We start from the raw sequence: 18,047 nt of genomic DNA on the forward strand, positions 1-18,047 counted from the left end.
ATTAATTACAACCGTAATATTTAATTTTTTCGATTTGATCAACTCTAACAGTTATAAAAATACTGTAAAATACAAAAATACAAAACACGTCTTATTAATTATTACAATTTTTTTTTTATTTCACGCTAATCTACTCTTTGCATCCGTGACTAGGAGTGGGCGTGTCGTGGGCGCGATCTCGCCCCTGATTGGCTGCCTTTCTCGTGCCTGTCCCTAGTTTATTTTAAGTCATTGGTTGGTTTGCAAAGGCAGTGCGATTGAGAAAAACGTGTGTGGGTGTGTGTGTGTGTGTGTGTGTGTGTGTGTGTGTGTGTGGGGGAGGAGGAGGAGGAGGGGATGCGTCTCAGCTCATCTGCAAAGTGCAGTGCAGATCTGCGGCACGGAGCAGCAGGGCGGCGGCAGCGAGGAGACACAAGTGCTGAAGAGAAGTTTATCCGGACAGGACTCTCTCCCACCCGGAGCCGCTCCACCACCCGCCGCCCAGAGAGGCCAGAATCCGGCTAGATGGCCAGTCCAGGGGCAGAGGCAGGACGGCACCTCCATCTGCAGCAGCTGCAGCAGCAGCAGTGTGCCGAGTCAGCCTCGGAGCCGGCCGTCCGAGAGTCTCAGAGATGGATTGAGGTAGGTGCTGTTTTACCCCCTGACCCTCTTAACCTGCACCACCGCATACTACCCCCCTACCGCCCCACCGCTCCAAACGCGCACCGCTAACCTGCGACACCGTCAGAGAGCGACGCCGGCCTCAGGCAGACCGCGGCGGCACCAGCCTCTCCCCCTCACTGCGTGCCTGCAGCCCGGGGGCAGCAGCCCCGGTGCAGGGGGCTGTTTAACAGTTTGAGGGGCACTGGACTGTCTGTTAGCGGCACCTGTTGAGGCGGTCCAGGCAGGGTCTGTCAGGAGAGGCTGAAGGGCCAGCACGTGTGAAAAATGTGTGATAAGCACAGTTCGGTTTCAGACAACTGACCACCAACAGATGCCTTCAGTCTAATCAATTTTAAAGAGCCCCTCTCAAAAAAACATACAAGTCCTATTTTTTTTACCTGGACAGGAATTTAAAATGCTGTGAAGTCCAAGACTAGGCTTAATCCTGGTCTGGAAAACTGTCCCAAAAGGTTTGTTTCAAAACTTTACTGACTATGCATTGAAACTTACTGTGTGTTTTTTTACGCAAACACCCCTAGTCACACCCATGCACACTGAAGTTACAAGGAGTGTTTCAGCCTGGAGTGCTTTGCTGACCACAGTTGAACAACTGGCCATCATCAGTTGCCATTAGTCTAACCAGAGCTAAAATGTCCTGAAATAAAACACAGATAGGCCTTACTTTTTATAATGAAATGATCAGTTACCTGGACAGAGATTAATCCTGCTTGTAGACTGTATTTACCTTTCAATAGAAATGCTGTGAAGTCCAAGACTAGGCTTAATCCCTGTCTAGAAAACTGCCCCCAAACGTTTGATGTAGTGACACTGTTAATTAGGGATGGGTGATGTCCCTAAAATAATATCACAATATTTCAGGGCATGTTGCGATACCAATATTCATGGCAATATGTCAAAACATTGAAAAAAATGTCAAGAATAAACTACTGCAGCAAAATGAATATTAAACTTTATTTGGCAATATTATTTAATATGATATGATATGTCACACCCCTAACTGAGATTTTTCACCACAAGTCAGTGATCCAACAGGTTATAATACTAATAATGCACTCCATATATTCAGGACTGAAGTAAATTAAAATGATACTAAACAGATGCAATCTGATATTAGATATTATTTGGGAAATCATTAATTGGAAATAAGAAGTGTAAATTTCCCTTTTGCCTCAAATAGCAAAAAAGTTGTACCCTGATAACTCATATGGCCCTAAATTATATCACAATATTTCAGGATATTTTGCATTAACGATATCCTAAGATTTTGGCGATATTATTGCATTTGATACAATATGGCACACCCCTGCTCTTATTGCTTAACTGGCTATGTATGGAACGTTACTGTCTGTTTTTTGTTGTCCCAAAACCCAACTCACACACGCCCCTAAACATACTACAGCAATTTATAGCCACACCCATACACATTGAGGTTACAAGGTGGGTTTCAGCCTGGAGTGATTTGTTGACCACAGTTGGACAACTGGCCACCATCAGTTGCCTTTTGCCAATTTCCATGACAGAGTGCCCATGTCATTAAAAATACAGATGCTTTAAACTAACTTTAATTTACTTTACTTGTTTAAAATGGATGTAGTGACAGTGAAAGTTTCACAACTTTATTGCCCATATATATATATATATATATATATATATATATATATATATATATATATACATACATACATATATATGTATATATATACATAGAGAGACAGAAAAAGTTAGCATCGAAAACACCTGTTCTAAATGTTAGAAGAACTGTATGTTTACAGTATGATGTAAAGTTTCTTCTGTGTTTGTTTTTAAATGAAGCTCCAAGCAGCCTCCTGATTCGATCCTCATTAGACTGATTTTTGTGCTCAGTGACCAGGAAGGATTGGTAGCTAAACCACCGTCTCAAAGGCCCACGATATCTTTATTGGGCTCCTGCTGTTTGTAGAGTCAGCTGCAATGCAATGAACTGGATTACATCATCAAGAGATTTCACTTAGGCAGCCCTCTGTTTCTAATATTCCGTTGTTTAGCACATCATATTGCACCAATACAATTCTATTATTCTGCATAAAACAATTAACTATAAACCCAATATATCCAAAACAGAGATAAATGAGAATAAATGAAAAAAGAATGAGAAATCTGAAATTGTTAAACTTTTAAAAGTTAAAGGGCTCATACCTGATTATTAGTGCGATCTGTAGTGTATATTTGGTTGTGTTGTGTTTGAGGTCCACTTATGATAGTTATGATAGAGTTTATGTACTAAAAACTAAAAACACAGAAATCTTTTCTTTATCCGTCACAAAAAAAATGCATTTATTTCTGCCAATCTGCTTTTAAAACTAAGATATAGTAATGAACTCTGTTATGACTGGCCTGGATCATGCTTAATTTAGAAGACTAAACACGTTAATGATCTCTGTTCTAATTGGCTTCCTTTCACAGTAGACCACTCTTAAACAATGGGTGGAGCTTATGTAACAAGTTTCTCTCTAGTAATGTTGGACGATTCCTTTGATCTATTCATCATGAAACTTTAACACAATGTTGATGGCTGTTGCCGTGCTCAAATGCTAAATAAAAAGAAAGGCCAAAAAATTATATTATATGGTTTGATATGTCTGCAATATAATATGGTGTGTGATGAGCTCTGTATTCAGCAGATCTGATGAGTTCAGGTCACCATACCAGCAGCAAATACCCCAAATAACTGTTTATTGAAAGCGCTCCCTCACAGCTGGAGGCCACGTTTAAAACTTTTGTAAAGGAGGCTTAACTTAGCAAAGCCAGCAGCTTTTGTGTGCATTGTGCCTGGTTATTGTGAGCACAGCACAGAGCTGTAGAGGTTTGTACTGTGGTTGGGAGGAGTTGCGTCTCTTCAACTGTGTGTTTCTTTTCTTTTTTTTTATTTGCACAGTGACTTTTCTCGCCCACAAACGTGTATAAACAGATTCCCATCTCATGATTGTGAGCTACATTTGCAGATGTTTGTCTTTCATGAGGGTAAATTGTAGCATTCCTCTGCTTGAGATTAAACACAGTAGTCCTGCTTAAAGGCTTCCAAAAACATCTTTTCCAGGGAACTTCTTGTTTTTGTTGTCATCACATGGCCCTTGATGAAGCTATTCCACAATTATCTAATCACCCGTGAGGCAAAAAAAGGAGCCTCTCCTGAGATCATGTTGTTCCCAGGATGTTCTCTCCTGAACCTAGGTGACCAAAAACACTTATAATGTGGTTTGATATTATTACTTATAATATTTACAATTAGGTCCTGAAAGCACAGCGGACAGCAGTGTCTGGCTTGGATTATTATCTTTTTTTTTTTTTTTAGTCTAGGGTTGCAACGGTATGAGATTTTCACGGTATGATAACCGTCTCGGAAAATACCGCGGTATCACGGTTATCACGGTATCACAGTTTGTTACATATATTATTAAACTGACCCTTAAAGAAATTACAACAAAGTTTTTTTGTTCAATTAACTATTTATTGTAGAAACTACACCATCAGGTGAAGGAAACCATGTTTTCCCACTACTCTTAAGGGCATTAAGAGCGTATATATATAAAAAAAAGTTGGTATATAACCAGATACTGCAGAAAGAGGGGATTTATTTCTGACATGATCCTCACAATAGAGATTTCTATTTTAAGGCTTTCACACCTTAAAACCTTCAACATATGAAAAACAGGCACGTCAGAATTTGAAAATGAACGCATGTAAATGAATGGCGTCTTTCACATCCAGTCCGGCCAGGACCTTTACACGGACACGTGAATCCATCGTAGCACGCACTTCACGCCTGTACCTGCGTGCCCAAATTTCGGATAACTCAGCGCTTTTGCGGGCGCTTACCGCATGGGTTGTGCACGACTACAAAGAAGTTTTATTTAGGTTATTTAGGTAAAATTATAAACTGAACACATACTTTGCGCTGCACAGCGGGGTGGTGTTCTCGGAGATGGGAGAACAGATTTGATGTATTTCCTCCTTTAGCTGTGACTACGGCCACATTGATTACAAGCTTGTTGATTACAAGATTACAAGTCTGTTTTCAGGCTGTTTGAATGAGCGAAATATGATCAGAATTATGTTAATTAACACTAACATAGAAGCATAGAACTATTTAATAAAAATGATTTTTAAGAACAGCTAAACACAGTGCGGAGAAGTTCACGTGCGAGAGAGAGAGAGAGAGAGAGAGAGAGAGAGAGATTTGCGTGTTCTGATGTGAGCTACTCACAGGTAAAGGTTCTCTTTTATCTCCTCGTGCTCATTTTAGTCCAATTCATAATTCTGCAGTTTCTCAGTGTTTTCTGTCGTATTTTGCGGCTAGCGCGAGCGCTTACAACTAACACCGCGGACCGCGAGGTGCAGCCGCGCTGCCGCTGTTATGCCGAATCCGACTCCCTGCTCAATCCGACTCCCGCTTCGCGGACAGAATCGGCACAACACCTCCCGCTGTAGAACTGCGGGAGTGAAAACAGCGCTTATAAATAAGTTAGTTAAGTTTCACTTTCAGTTTTCGTTATTTGGTTCGTTTTCATTAACAATAATAATTGGTTACTTAGCATTAACATTGTGATTATCACACCAGAGCTTTATTTAAAAATAAAATATATAATTAAAAAACAGATGCCTACATCTCAGACTATTTTCTGGAGCCTAACCCGACCCGGCCCGAGGAATGTGGTGGGAAATCTCGGCCCGAACGGACCCGATTTCGGGTCGGTCCTCGGGTCAGGTCTGGTTCGGGCAGAGAATCTAGGCTCTAGTCTGATGCACTTTCTGCCATTCTCACCGCTGTGTGCTGAGTAGCTGAAGCGGAGCAGAGTTGCGCATGCGCGGGTGACTTTCTCCGCTGGCTTGCGTTTTACCGGTAATAAGCAAACACACACGGTATGATAACCGTGCATTTTAATACCACGGTATACCGTGAAACCGGTTACCGCTGCAACCCTATTTTAGTCATAATCAATGAATTTTATGGAACTGTGTATTTTTCACATTCTGTAAAATCCAACAGTCTTTTTGCATCCAAATATATTATTTCTGTATTTCAATCAAAGGCTAAGATTAGAATAGATTGGATTACATACAGTCAGTACACACTAGGTGTAGGGAATCACAGGCCATCTCACAATACAATATCATCACAGTATGTTGTCCACAATACAAATAATATTACAATACTCTGATTCTGGGATACTTGATATAATGAAAGACAATTCTTTATGATACTTAATGACATCTGTGTTACTGAAAATGATAAAATGCTCCTAAATAAGCTAATACCAGGAATTATGGATTTATTGGTTTCAGTTTCACATGTTGTAGGAAGTTTAGAGCAACTATGATTTAATAAAAATAAAGATATACATATGAAGCGATACATTGCAATGTCGATATTAGTGCTGGATGGTATGACCAAAAATGCATATCATGGTATTTTGAAAGATTCTGACGGTTTCACAGTATATCACAGTATTTTTATTATTATTATTATTATTATTATTATTATTATTATTATTATTTATTTATTTATAGTTTTATGCAGAGTGGGCTTTAATATAGGTCTGTGACTTGCTGTACTTTTAGGAGCACATATAATATTTACATTAAAACTTCTATTGGGTTAACTTTGTCCCACAAAATTACACAATATATGAAGAAATCAGACTTTATTAGCAGAAAAACAGCTAAAGAATGTAAACAACAGACCTTAAAAAGAGATATGCCAACAACTTTAACAAAACGTCCATTTCAAAGTATTTCTAAATATTTTAAATAGTTCCAAAAACACTATAAACAAACCTAAATCACTCAACTTTTAAGTATTCAAAATAGATGTTTCTCAAAAGCTCTATTGCTCTATTAGACACAAGTTTAATATCAAATTACATTGTGTTATTCTTGAACCTATTAGAGGCATTACAGTATTTAAGCAGCTGTTTATCAGTTTATCACAATCCCTTTGGTTCTCCAGTTAACATATAAATTCAGTTCAGTGTGCATTAATATTATCCTTAAAGCCACATTATTAATATATTTAAAAGGGCTAAAGTTACTCATATTGCAAAGAGCAGCAGCAGAAGCTCCAGCAGTTTTTTTCTCATGTTTCTCCAGGCAGGACAGAGTGAGGCTCTGCTGAGCTGCCATTAGTGTGCTTCTTTGGGTGTATGGCCCTATGTGAAAAATGCATACCTGTTTTAACTTCCCCTCCGGTATACCACATTAACTGGTACACCGTCCAAAACTAGTTGATATATTGGCCCACCCATAATACAGGGGTTGGACAATGAAACTGAAACACCTGGTTTTAGACCGCGATAATTTATTGTCCCCACGGACAGTTCTGATAGAAACAGTAGAGTTGAGGTGCACATTAAATTCTGCCCTGATTTGGGCAGCCGTGGTTTAATGTGTTTTGGATACAATCTGGGTTAGCACCCGAACATCTCTTTCAGACAGCTTCCTCTTGCGTCCACAGTTAATCCTGTTGGATGTAGTTGGTCCTTCTTGGTGGTATGCTGACATTACCCTGGATACCGTGGCTCTTAATACATCATAAAAACTTGCTGTCTTGATCACAGATTAGCCAGCAAGACGTGCACCAACAATTTGTCCTCTTTTGAACTCTGGTGTGTTAGCCATAATATTGTGGATTGCAATATTTTAAGTAAAACTGTGCTCTTACCCTGCTAATTAAACCTTCACACTTTGCTCTTACTGGTGCAATGTGCAATTAATGAAGATTGGCCACCAGGCTGGTCCAATCTAGCCATGAAACCTCCCACACTAAAATGACCGGTGTTTCAGTTTTATTGTCCAACCCCTGTACATACATATGTACCAGTCAAAAGCTTGGATACACCTTAATTTATTTTTTTTTTCATTATGTTAGATGTTCTCCATTGTAGATTAATACAGTCATTAAAACTATAACGAAAAACACAAAAGTTAAACAAATAAAAAAATATATTTTTATATTTTAGATTCTTCCAAGTAACACTTAAGTGTTCAAAGATATGCAGTCTGTGAAATCTAGTTATTTCAAAAGAAACTATGGAAGTCGTGGTACCACTTTTCCTTTCCTGATACAGAAATCCTAAATGTTGTTCAGTTCTCATACTGTTCCAAAAATAATGAAAAAAGTAGCAATATGCAATTATTTGTAGGCTTTCCATACAGTTGAAAGTAACATTTTGGAGCATTTCTATTGAAATTTTAACACAGTATAAGGTGGCTGTATCCAATTTATGTGGTAGAAAAACAACAAAAATGGAAATCCTTATTGTTTTTCTTTGAACTGCAACCCGATATTGATTACAATGCCATTGTGTATCACATCCCAATATATATTGTACTCTACACGGTACTAGTGTTGTATTAGTATGCCATTGATCACAAACCTCCAGTAATGTGTTAGCAATCAGCAATAAACTAAAAGAGACCATTAGAAATGGGTCTTTAAAATCTTTTGAGGGGGCCTGGTGTAGACTGGGTTAGCAGATCACTCTAACATGAAGCACTGGTTTATACTGGACAAAGCATTGCACCTGTTTAGGGTTCATCTCTACTTGTTTGCTCCCGTCAGTACACAGTGCTCAGAGGGCGTTGTTTAGATTATCATGGCTGTGTTTTTAATTATGAATGCATGATGAGTGCTAGCTGGCTTGTTCACATATGCTTGGGCAGTGATTGCTCAGCACTTAGCAACTGCTTAACACTTGATTAACATGCTTATTATAAAACAAATTGATATAAAAGCAGTTACAGAACTGACTGAACGGTAATAATAATGTAATTGTAATTGGTAATAATATAATGTAAATTCATAGTTTTTCCTGGGTCAAAATCAAGGCTTTTACCAGGTGATTTGCTGCTGTAATGACCTCTGCTCTTCTGGGAAGGCTTTACACTACATGTATAAACATTGCAGTGAGGATTTGATTGCAATAAGCTCCCAAATCAAAAGAAAAGTCCCTTGCTGTATTACGAAGATCACTGTAGATTAAAGTGCCAAAGAGCCTTTTTCTTTCTGAGGTAAATGTTAGGATTATGGTTAGGTGATGCCGTATTTCAGCAACAGTGTTGCAACATGAGTGAATGGAAATGCTGCACAAAGGAGATATTGTCAGAAGATGACAGATGGCAGGTATGATGGAAAGGTTAAGGATCAGCAATGTTACTGTACAAGTGCGCACACACACACACACACACATACTGAGCCAAACATTTACTCTACTAGTTATTCTACTAGTTTCATGTTCCATGGCTTTTGCAATGTCCAATTGATGCTAAAAAACTCTGCACTGAATGTGTATGTGATTTAAGCCAGAGTTGCTTACCTGATCGCATGGACAATTCTAGCCAGATGCCACCTTTCGCTATGATTACTACTCATTGCTCTGGCCACTGTGGGTGGTAATGCCTTCTATGATGTATCCCTGGTACACATGTGACCCTGTGATGTGAGGATTTGAGTTACTGTAAATGCCCGCACAACTTCAGAAATGATACGCCCCATCTATCTTCACCCACTATCAGGCCTCACTCCAACTCCAATAATTCACATCGCCTTTCCAAGAGCACACCAGGAAGTGGTCAGACTCACTCACAAGATAGCACCTTACTACATATACAGGCTTGGGCATTCTCAAGCCATCACCTGAGATATTTTGTGTGTGAAGCTTAAAGTTACACTAAGTATATAGTATGTACTGTATGTAGTAAATAAAATAGTTTGATGGAAAGTTAGCATTTCTTTCTCATTTTATGTAATTTAGAATAAATAGTGCAAAAAGTGTAAGTAGTGTTTTACACTGCTTAAAGCCTAAACCTGACTAAGTTTATTTAAAAAAAGTGATGAAAACCACAAATTAGTTAATTGGACTACAAACCAAGAAGCAATGGTTCTTGGTGTATGGTGTCACTTTACTTGGTTGGTTGATTAATGTCACATCATTTCTGCAGTGGACCAAGATCGTAGTTTTAATACTGCAAGCAGTATCAGATCAGACATTAATCACACAATGAGGTGTAAAGATAAAAGCTCTCGGATCTCCAGACCTGACTCCAGTTTACACAATCTTTACTTGACTTTGCTCTGTCTGGCTGCGTCTGTCAAAATACCTGCCTTAGCACTGATGACATACATCTCTGTATTGTGTCAAAATGCAGTTTAGAAATATCCTGCAGGTATTTCACACTGACAGTGGAAAGATATCTTATGAAAGATGGTGATGATTAATGCTTGGAATTCTCAGTAATAAAAGGTCTTTGAACACTAACCCTGCACTGCTGCACTGAAGACAGTGAAGGTTAGGATTTGCCAAATTAGTAAGTTGTCCAGATGGCTGGTAGATTATGAGAAGTGGGGTGAGCAGGTGGAGCAGGGTTTAAGATAAGGCCCCTTTTCTCCTGAGGTTAACTCTTTGCTGCTCTTCGTGTATGGTGAACCTGTGAATTTCTGAGTATATCTCAAGGCATTTAGGTATTCACCTGAAGTAGTGGGATCCCTGCTCATTTATTGTTTCTTCTGAAATCTAGAGTATTAAAAAGAGTTGATTCATCATCTGTGGGGAAACTGTCCCTGCTGTCCAAGGAAAGGCTGTTTACTAGATTTGGGAGCCTTGCTGTGAGAATTTGATTGCATTCAGCGACAAGAGCATTAGTGAGGTCAACTAGCTCAGTCCAAAAGTGCTGGATGAAGCACCATCATTCCAGAGAACACAGTTTCACTGCATCACAGCTCAGTGCTATGGGGTTTGTACCCCTCTAGATCCCATGTGTAAACAGCCCAGGTGCTAACAAGGAATGTGCAGTACACATATGGACAAAATTGTTGGTACCCCTCGCTTAATGAAAGAAAAACCCACAATGGTCACGGAAATAACTCGTATTTGACAAAATTAATAATAAATAAATATGCTGTGAAAATGAAATGAGAAACAAACACTGCTTTCCAACCATGCTTCAACAGAATTATTAACAAAATAAACTCATGAAACAGGACTGGACAGAAATGATGGTACCCTTAACTTAATATTTTGTTGCACAACCTTTTGAGGCAACCACTGCAATCAAACGATTCCTATAACTGTCAATGAGTCTTGTTATTTTGGCCCACTCCTCATCAGCAGGTGACACAGGTTTGAAGGGTGCCTTTTCCAGATAGCATGTTTCAGCTCCTCCCAAAGATGCTCAGTAGGATTTAGGTCAGGCCTCAAAGAAAGCCACTTCAAAATACTCCAACGTTTTCCTCTTAGCCATTCTTATGTGTTTTTAGCTCTATGTGTTTTGGGTCATTATCCTGTTGCAGGACCCATGACCTGTGATTGAGACCAAGCTTTCTGACACTGGGCAGCACATTTCTCTCTAGAATCCCTTGATAGTCTTGAGATTTCATTGTACCCTGCACAGATTCAAGATGCAGCAAAGCAGCCCCAGAACATAACATGACCTCCTCCATGTTTCACAGTAGAGAGAGTGTTCTTTTCTTGATATGCTTCCTTTTTCCACCTGTAAACATAAAGGCTGATGTACCTTGTCTGTAGGACATTCTCCCTGAAGCTTTGGGGCTTGTCAACATGTAATTTGGCAAATTCCAGTCTGGCTTTTTGTGTTTTGTTTTCAACAATGGTCGTCTCACATTAAGTCCACATTGGATCAAACAACGAGCTTGAAGTTCACCTTTAATCTCTTTAGAAGTTTTTTTAGGCTTGTTTGTTATCATTCGTTTTATCTGTTTTTTGTCATTAATCTTTCTCCTGCTGCCACATCTAGGGAGGTTGGCTACAGTCCCATGAATCTTAAATTTCTGAATAATATGTGAACTGGAGTCACAGGAACATCAAGCTGCTTGGAGATGGTCTTATAACATTTACCTTTAACATGCTTGTCTATAATTTTCTTTCTAATCTCCTGAGAAAACTCCATACAATGATTTACTTTGCTTCCTCTGGTCCCTGTTGAGTGTGGTACACACCATGTCACCAAACAGCACAGTGACTTCCTGTAGGCCTGTATATAGGCCCACTGACTTATTACAAGATTGTAGACACCTGTGATGCTAATTAGTGGACTTACCTTGATTTAACATGTACCTTTGGTCACATACTTTTCATGGGTACCATCATTTTTGTCCAGGCCTGTTTAATGAGTTTGCTTTTTAAAATAATTTTGTTCAAATCAGTGTGGATTTTCTCATTTGTTCATTTGAATAGATTTTTTATTTATGATTACTTTTGTCAGATTCAATTTCTATTATGGTTGTGGGTTTTTCTTTCATTAACTGAGGGGGACCAACAATCGTATCCATGTGTGTACGGCCCTAAAATAATAATACAATATTTCAGGATATTTTTGCAGTATTCATTTGAAATAGAATAAACTACTGCAGTTGTTTTATATAGTATAACAGTTATAGTAATATTTAGAAGAAACAAAAATATGTACAATTTTGCCTATTTTGTAAATAACAGTAACATAGAAACATACCATATCAATTGTAAGCATAAAAACGGATACCAAAATACCCATATAGCTTTAATACATTATTTTCACAATAGCAATAAAATTGTGTATGATCAGATATGGCACAACCCTAGTGCCAACTCATTCATGTTTGTCTACTCTAGAGAGTCCTTTATATTAGCAGTACTTATTTACATGGAGTGGATAAGCTGTGTGTGCATTGGTGCAACTACAAGTAGCTAAATGCATTCATTAGAAGGGGTGTCCACAAACATTTGAATGTCCTACACCTGCCCTAAAACATACTGTTAATTTAGCTCAGGTTATAGCCAATAGCCAACAGTTAGCAGTAGTTGATAACTTCTGTACCTTGTCTGGTCTGCTGGTCTGAGGGAATACAGTTTTGTGTGTCTTCCACCTTCCTCTAACACACACTCTCGCTGAATTTTGTAAGTGGGACATTATGTGTGTAAATGGGACAGTACCCATCTCTTTAAATCTCTGAAAGTGTAAGCGTGTGTGTGTGTGAGTGTGTGTGAAAGTGTGTTTGAGAAAAAACGTGGGTGTAAGTGGGACTCGTGGGAGCTGGGCTCTTTTTGCTTATCAGGGGGAACTTCTAACTCCATGGTGCACACATAGACCCACCCAGACACACACATACACACAGACACACACACTACACACAGTAAGTAAATGGCCAAAAGAGTTGCCAAAAAGATTGTAAACTTATTGTAATTCACTATGGAGGAAGATTACACCACATAAGTGCATACTAAGAACAGTAATTTACTGTAAATTAATTACAGAATATTTCAGCTTTTTTCATCTTGAAGTAAGTTTAAGCTGTAATTATTTAACACTGTAATTATTCTGTACAATAATCATATGTAATTTAAATGTTTGGGATTGTTAGTTAGCCAGTGAAGTACTGTAAAATTGTAGCTAGACACTTGAAATTAATAGTAAAATATTGACATCAGAGATGCTGATGCCAAGTTACTGCATTGCTGTTCTCTAACCAGCATAAAGTTACACTTTTCAGTAAAGAAAATGGTAACTTGCTCTTACAACCTAAAACACTGTGGCCAAGCAGATAAGCCAATATATGAAATGTAAGCGCATACCCAAGGAAAGATAGTCTTAGAAGGCAAGGCTCCCTGCTAATGGTGACTTAGATTAATGGGTACCACTTTAAAATAAGAATACCTTGGTATTCTAATTACTGGTTACTAATTAGGTTGTAAATGCCTTAAAAATCATTAATAATCAGTTATAACACATACTAGAAAGGGCAACAATATAGATGGCTGTGGGTTCACTATTTGACAAACAACAGGTCATTGTTGCCCTTTCTACGTATGTGTTATAACTGATTATTAATGATTTTAAGGCATTTACAACCTAACTAGTAACAATTAGTAAACTAATTGTAATTAACCATTTATATACCCTTTATAAAGGTAGTCTTATTTTAAAGTGGTACCGTTTAATGTATATCAGCTATTTAATCTTTAATCTACAATTAAAGATTGTAGATAGTATTGATACTTTTAGAGTAAATATTATATGTTTAATTTTACAGTCTATCTTTGGGTAAAATTTTGGAGTTTTTTGCATATGTTAGATTTTGTGTGTTTTTGTCTGGTTGATAGTCTTACAACAAAGCAGTAAATTCTTGGGAGCCTTCTTCAGTCCAACCACATGTGTTTTGTTTTTTTATGTTACTGTTATATAGGCTGGTGGCAGCTGTATTCATTGAGTATCCCAAGACGCAATGCTTTTTACAATTTAACAACGGAACATCGATAAACAGTTATTTACTGTATTATTTTACTGGAAAAAATACAGCAATTTGATACAGATTATTGACTCTTACAACAGCTTACTTAAACCATAATACCTCCCCTGCAGTTCAGAGAACTTTTCTGTCAGCAATTGGTCTCAGCTGCCCTGCCCACTTTTACCTTGTGGGTTTACTCTGTATTTGACTGTAAAATGAGAAGAGTTAAGAGAGAGAGAGAGAGAGAGAGAGAGAAAGAGAGAGAGAGGCTTAGAAAGAACTAGAGTGGTGCTGAATTTTTGGAGCAGGGATCAGCAGGCCTTCTCCTTCATGTGCCACCTGCAGGAATGAGTGTTAGCACTAATCTAACACGTGTCTAATCTTCTGGTACAGTTAGCTGACGTAGGTGTGTGTGTGTGTGTGTGTGTTTATGAGGCTGCCAGCTTTCCTAGCCTGGTGCACAAGCTAACAGGAAAGCTAATGGGAATGTAATACTGTAATGTTGACTTTTCTCAGGGGTTTTAGAGCTGCATCAGCCTGATTTGATGCTGATGTTAAGAAATAGACCATGTTTTAAAGGAGAACTCCGGTGTAAAAATAACTTTTGTTGTAGTAAAACATGATAAAACAGCACACCTCCCTTCTCCCACAGCGTTCCGAGGTACAGAAGTTTTAACAGTTTGTCCAAACACCCTTCAGACTGGGTGACACGGGGTATAATTTGCTCTGATAAATCGCTTTTTCCACCGTTATCCAGCTCAAAGTAGCTCCACACCTCCCTGCTAGGATCCGGAGAGCCCTGACATTTAAAACGATGCATTAATAACTTAAAAAGTGCACAAGAAGCTTATTAAGAAGCTTCTGTCATTATCAGTACAGTGATGGTGGTGCTCGGAGCTGAAGCTAGCGTTTTTGTCCTTAACTATCATATTAAATTGTGTATGTTATTCTGAATAGACAAACCAACACTGACAATTGCGTTATTGATTTCTTTAAAAAGAACACAAAATATATTCAAACTGTGCAAAAAATATGCCCAAATTAAATCATAAATGATATGTACAGATCATGTTACACATATATGATATATGAGCCCTTCCTTAAAATATATATATATATATAAAAAAAAACTCTCTCATCCAATAAGTCCATGTATAGTTTCTGATGTACAGGTCCTTCTCAAAAAATTAGCATATTGTGATAAAGTTCATTATTTTCTGTAATGTACTGATAAACAATAGACTTTCATATAGTTTAGATTCATTACACACAACTGAAGTAGTTCAAGCCTTTTATTGTTTTAATATTGATGATTTTGACAAAAAAGTAAAGAAAAAACAAAAATCCCTATCTCAAATTAGCATATTTCATCTGACCAATAAAAGAAAAAAGTGTTTTTAATACAAAAAAGTCAACCTTCAAATAATTATGTTCAGTTATGCACTCAATACTTGGTCGGGAATCCTTTTGCAGAAATGACTGCTTGAATGCGGCGTGGCATGAAGGCAATCAGCCTGTGGCACTGCTGAGGTGCTATAGAGGCCCAGGATGCTTCGATAGCGGCCTTAAGCTCATCCAGAGTGTTGGTCTTGCGTCTCTCAACTTTCTCTTTACAATATCCCACAGATTCTCTATAGGGTTCAGGTCAGGAGAGTTGGCAGGCCAATTGAGCACAGTAATGCCATGGTCAGTAAACCATTTACCAGTGGTTTTGGCACTGTGAGCAGGTTCTAGGTCGTGCTGAAAAATGAAATCTTACTGTAATCTCCATAAAGCTTTTCAGCAGATGGAAGCATGAAGTGCTTCAAAATCTCCTGATAGCTAGCTGCATTGACCCTGCCCTTGATAAAACACAGTGGATCAACACCAGCAGCTGACATGGCACCCCAGACCATCACTGACTGTGGGTACTTGACACTGGACTTCAGGCATTTTGGCATTTCCTTCTCCCCAGTCTTCCTCCAGACTCTGGCACCTTGATTTCCGAATGACATGCAAAAATTGAGCAGCAGTCCAGTGCTGCTTCTCTGTAGCCCAGGTCAGGAGCTTCTGCCGCTGTTTCTGGTTCAAAAGTGGCTTGACCTGGGGAATGCGGCACCTGTAGCCCATTTCCTGCACACGCCTGTGCACGGTGGCTCTGGATGTTTCTACTCCAGACTCAGTCCACTGCTTCCTCAGGTCCCCCGAGGTCTGGAATCCGCCCTTCTCCACAATCTTCCTCAGGGTCCGGTCACCTCTTCTCGTTGTGCAGCGTTTTCTGCCACACTTTTTCCTTCCCACAGACTTCCCACTGAGGGGCCTTGATACAGCACTCTGGGAACAGCCTATTCGTTCAGAAATTTCTTTCTGTGTCTTACCCTCTTGCTTGATGGTGTCAATGATGGTCTTCTGGACAGCAGTCAGGTCGGCAGTCTTACCCATGATTGAGGTTTTGACTAATGAACCAGGCTGGGAGTTTTTAAAAGCCTCAGGAATCTTTTGCAGGTGTTTAGAGTTAGTTCGTTGATTCAGATGATTAGGTTAAATAGCTCGTTTAGAGAACCTTTTCATGATATGCTAATTTTGTGAGATAGGAATTTTGGGTTTTCATGAGCTGTATGCCAAAATCATCAGTATTAAAACAATAAATGACCTGAAATATTTCAGTTGGTGGGCAATGAATCTAAAATATATGAAAGTTTAATTTTTACCATTTCATTATGGAAAAGAATGAACTTTATCACAATATGCTAATTTTTTGAGAAGGACCTGTAATTTATTTGATGATGCCAGTCTTGCCCTAAAGGTCCCCTAAAGCCACCTACAGTCTCAATTTACAATTTTCTGGCCTAAATCATATTCCTTGTTATTATAGCTGTTCATCAGAATACGTTTTCCATTGACTTCAACTGAAAGCTAAAAAGGTCTTTTCCTTCTCTTCTAAATTTGCATATATTATTGATATACTATCACAAAGAATTCAAAAATATATTTATTGAACTAAGCGTTAAGCATTGAACAGTACATCAAATCATATTGTGTATTGATTGAGTAAGTCCTTGAAGACTCCTTTGAATACTGATTATAATGAATACATATGTGAACTATATGTTTTGGCATTTGTTTATACCTTATACTTTTAAGAGACACATTTAGAAAAGTGACCTTTTCCAAGACTTGGCAGTATTAGAACAGGATTCTCTTTGTAAATATATGTTTCGATCTGACAAAAGCATCATTCCAAAATATAGTATAAAATTAGTGTGGCTGGTTCAATGAAAAAATTCATTAAAATATGAATATATTATATCATAATATATAAGTTAATATATTAATTAGTTAATATATTAATATATTAACAGAGCACAGATTTGCTGTGCATAAATTGGGGCACTCTTGTCGTTTTTATTGAATTGAATATCTTTAGCACTAATATTGTAACACCAATAATGTTTGATAAACTCACTGTCCCTTAACCTACATACACAGGTGAATCTAATTATGAGAAAGGGTTAAAGTAACCAATTGCAAGTTTTTCTCCCCTTTGCATCTTCTCTGAAGAGAAAAAAAATTGGAGCCTCAAAACCCAACTCTTAAATGACCTGAAAACAAAGGAAAAGGATACAAAAAACCTCTCAGAGATTTTAGCTGTCAGTTTCCACTGTGAGAAACATAATGAGGAAATGGAAGATTACAGGTACAGTTCTTGTTAAGGCTCGAAGTGTCAAACCAGGAAAAATCTCAGATAATCAGAGGAGAAGGATGGTGAGAACAGTCATAGTCACCCCACAGACCAGCTCCAAAACCTTCAACATCATCTTGCTGCAGATGGAGTCACTGTACATCATTCAACTATTCAGTGCACTTTGCACAAGGAGAGGCTGCATGGTAGAGTAATTAATGCAGAAGAAGCTTTTTCTGAGCACATGTCACAAACAGAGTCGCTTGAGGTATACTAAAACTAAAACACATTAAGACAAGCCAGCTTTATTTTGGAATAAGGTGCTGAGGACTGATGAAACTAAAATTGAGTTATTTGGAAGGCGGTATGCATGGAGGAAACACCTGAGCACTTGCTCCCCACAGTAAAATTTAGTGGTGTTTCCATCATGCTGTGGGGCTGTGTGATCACTGCAGGTACTGGAAA

The 18,047-nt window shown here is 38.3% G+C and overlaps 1 protein-coding gene across 8 annotated transcripts in view; it reads left to right on the forward strand.

Annotated features, from left to right (window-relative positions):
- Nucleotides 1-283: 283 nt before the first annotated feature.
- Nucleotides 284-18,047, forward strand: part of limch1b (LIM and calponin homology domains 1b) — a 187,168-nt gene continuing 169,404 nt past the window's right edge. For 3 of the 8 annotated variants that reach the window (XM_049484418.1, XM_049484416.1, XM_022683583.2), the window contains exon 1: nt 289-621. In XM_049484418.1, coding sequence (XP_049340375.1) covers nt 505-621 — 117 coding nt within the window. In that variant the 5' untranslated portion in view covers nt 289-504. Of the gene's footprint in view, nt 622-18,047 lie in introns of all 8 variants that reach the window. The other 5 variants (XM_049484417.1, XM_022683579.2, XM_049484419.1 and 2 more) reach the window with 5 other exon arrangements.

This window comes from Astyanax mexicanus, chromosome 10 (genome assembly GCF_023375975.1).
Source record: "Astyanax mexicanus isolate ESR-SI-001 chromosome 10, AstMex3_surface, whole genome shotgun sequence".
NCBI lineage: Eukaryota > Metazoa > Chordata > Actinopteri > Characiformes > Acestrorhamphidae > Astyanax > Astyanax mexicanus.